This window comes from Elephantulus edwardii, unplaced genomic scaffold, assembly GCF_000299155.1.
Source record: "Elephantulus edwardii isolate Elephantulus edwardi_28Jun2011 unplaced genomic scaffold, EleEdw1.0 scaffold00110, whole genome shotgun sequence".
NCBI lineage: Eukaryota > Metazoa > Chordata > Mammalia > Macroscelidea > Macroscelididae > Elephantulus > Elephantulus edwardii.
The window spans coordinates 8,282,939-8,284,583 of NW_006399860.1; the positions used below are offsets into that span (position 1 = coordinate 8,282,939).

Genomic DNA, 1,645 nt, shown 5'->3' on the forward strand with positions numbered 1-1,645 from the left:
GGTCCTTGGAGAGGGACATCATGCTTGGGAGGGTGGAGAGATGGCGCAAGAGGGGAAGACCCTCTATGAGGTGGATTGATTCAGTGACTGGGATAATCGGGATGGATGTGTCAAAGGCGGTGCGATTGTCACAGGATAGAGCAGGGTTTAGGGCTGTTGTACATAGGGTTGCTATGAGTCACAAACGACTCGACGGCACATAACAACAACATGGCCTGGATCAGGCACATCTTACTCTCCAGACTGACACTGTTGCTCTTTAGTACTTTGAAGAGGTCCCTGCCACCAGACTTTCTCAATGCAATTGTCTTTTAATTTCCTGGCTGCTGGTACTAAGAGTGTTGATTATGGACCAAATAAGCTAAAGCTGTTACCAGGCAGAAACTTAAAAAAGGTATTACAGAATATTTACTCTTTTTTTCTGTCTTGAATTTCTTTACAGAAAGAACGGGAGAGAGGTTCAAATTTGGCCTTTATGTTTCGACTGCCGTTTGCTGCTGGGAGAGTGTTTAGCATCAGTATGTTGGACACCCTTTTATATCAGGTATGCAGTACTTTTCTCTTTCAAATAGGTATATTTTATAAAATTTGTAAAACACTTTTTTTGACACTTGGAAGCACTTGTTATTGATACTAACATCATCATAAAATATTATAAGAAAATTTTTTAAAACACTTTTTAAATTAAGAATTTGTAAATTTGTCATTTCTCATTTATAAATGATTATCTGCTCTAGAACTAATGGAATATTTTATCTTATGTATTTAATCATATAAACATTCCTGTGAAACATTTTATAAGAAAACCATTGTTATTGTTTAATGCTGCTGCTGTTAGATAGGGAGGTCTGTTGACATAGTCCTAAGTGAATTTTAGTTTGAATTCACTCTATGTGAAACATATGAGCAGTCTCCTCCAGGAGTAATTTACAAGCATGGGAACCCAATGAAGGTTTCCAGAACTTACCTAGCAGGGAGTGTGTGTGTGAAAAGTGCTTCATTAGGTCCCTTCAGACTATGACTCTCAGTGACCTTATGTAAAGGAGAACACACCCTACCTGATTCTGTTACACCTTTCCAGTCTCTGCTGTACTTAAGCTCAAGTGCCAGTCTGTATGTCAATCCATATCCTAAGGGTCTGTCTTTCTTTTTGTCACTGACTCTTTACCATACATATTATTTTATGGAAATTATTTTTAGGACTTCTTTGGCCAATATCCTATCACCTTAATATATTTTGCATATTGCTATAATAATGTTACTAGATTTTTTTTGATGCTAAGAAAAAATACTTAAATTGAAAAAAGCATACCTTCAAATATATACGTATCCTGGTTTAAAATGAAGTAAGAAATTACTGTCAATAAATTAATAACCTGAGACCATTTTAAGCATCTATATTGGATGCTTCTGTTAGACAAATGTTACCTTCTTAAAAGTATATAAAATATTTAAAAAATATATTTAAAAATATTTATCAATAAAATAGGAAGCTCTGCTAGCCTGGTGGTAAGGAGTTACACTGCAAAGCACATGGTTCAAATCAACCATCTTTTCTGCAGGAGAAGATGAGCAATCTCTTGTGCAATTTATTGCCTCTGAAAACCCACTGGAGAATCAGTTATTGATCAATTCTGACTGAATC

The 1,645-nt window shown here is 35.7% G+C and overlaps 1 protein-coding gene across 2 annotated transcripts in view; it reads left to right on the forward strand.

The window, feature by feature from the left end:
* The window catches only part of KCNT2 (potassium channel, subfamily T, member 2), a 734,552-nt gene that overhangs the window by 660,026 nt on the left and 72,881 nt on the right, over positions 1-1,645 (forward strand). For both annotated transcript variants that reach the window (XM_006892105.1, XM_006892106.1), the window contains one exon: positions 443-544. In XM_006892105.1, the coding sequence (XP_006892167.1) occupies positions 443-544 (102 nt within the window). The remainder of the gene's footprint in view (positions 1-442; positions 545-1,645) is intronic.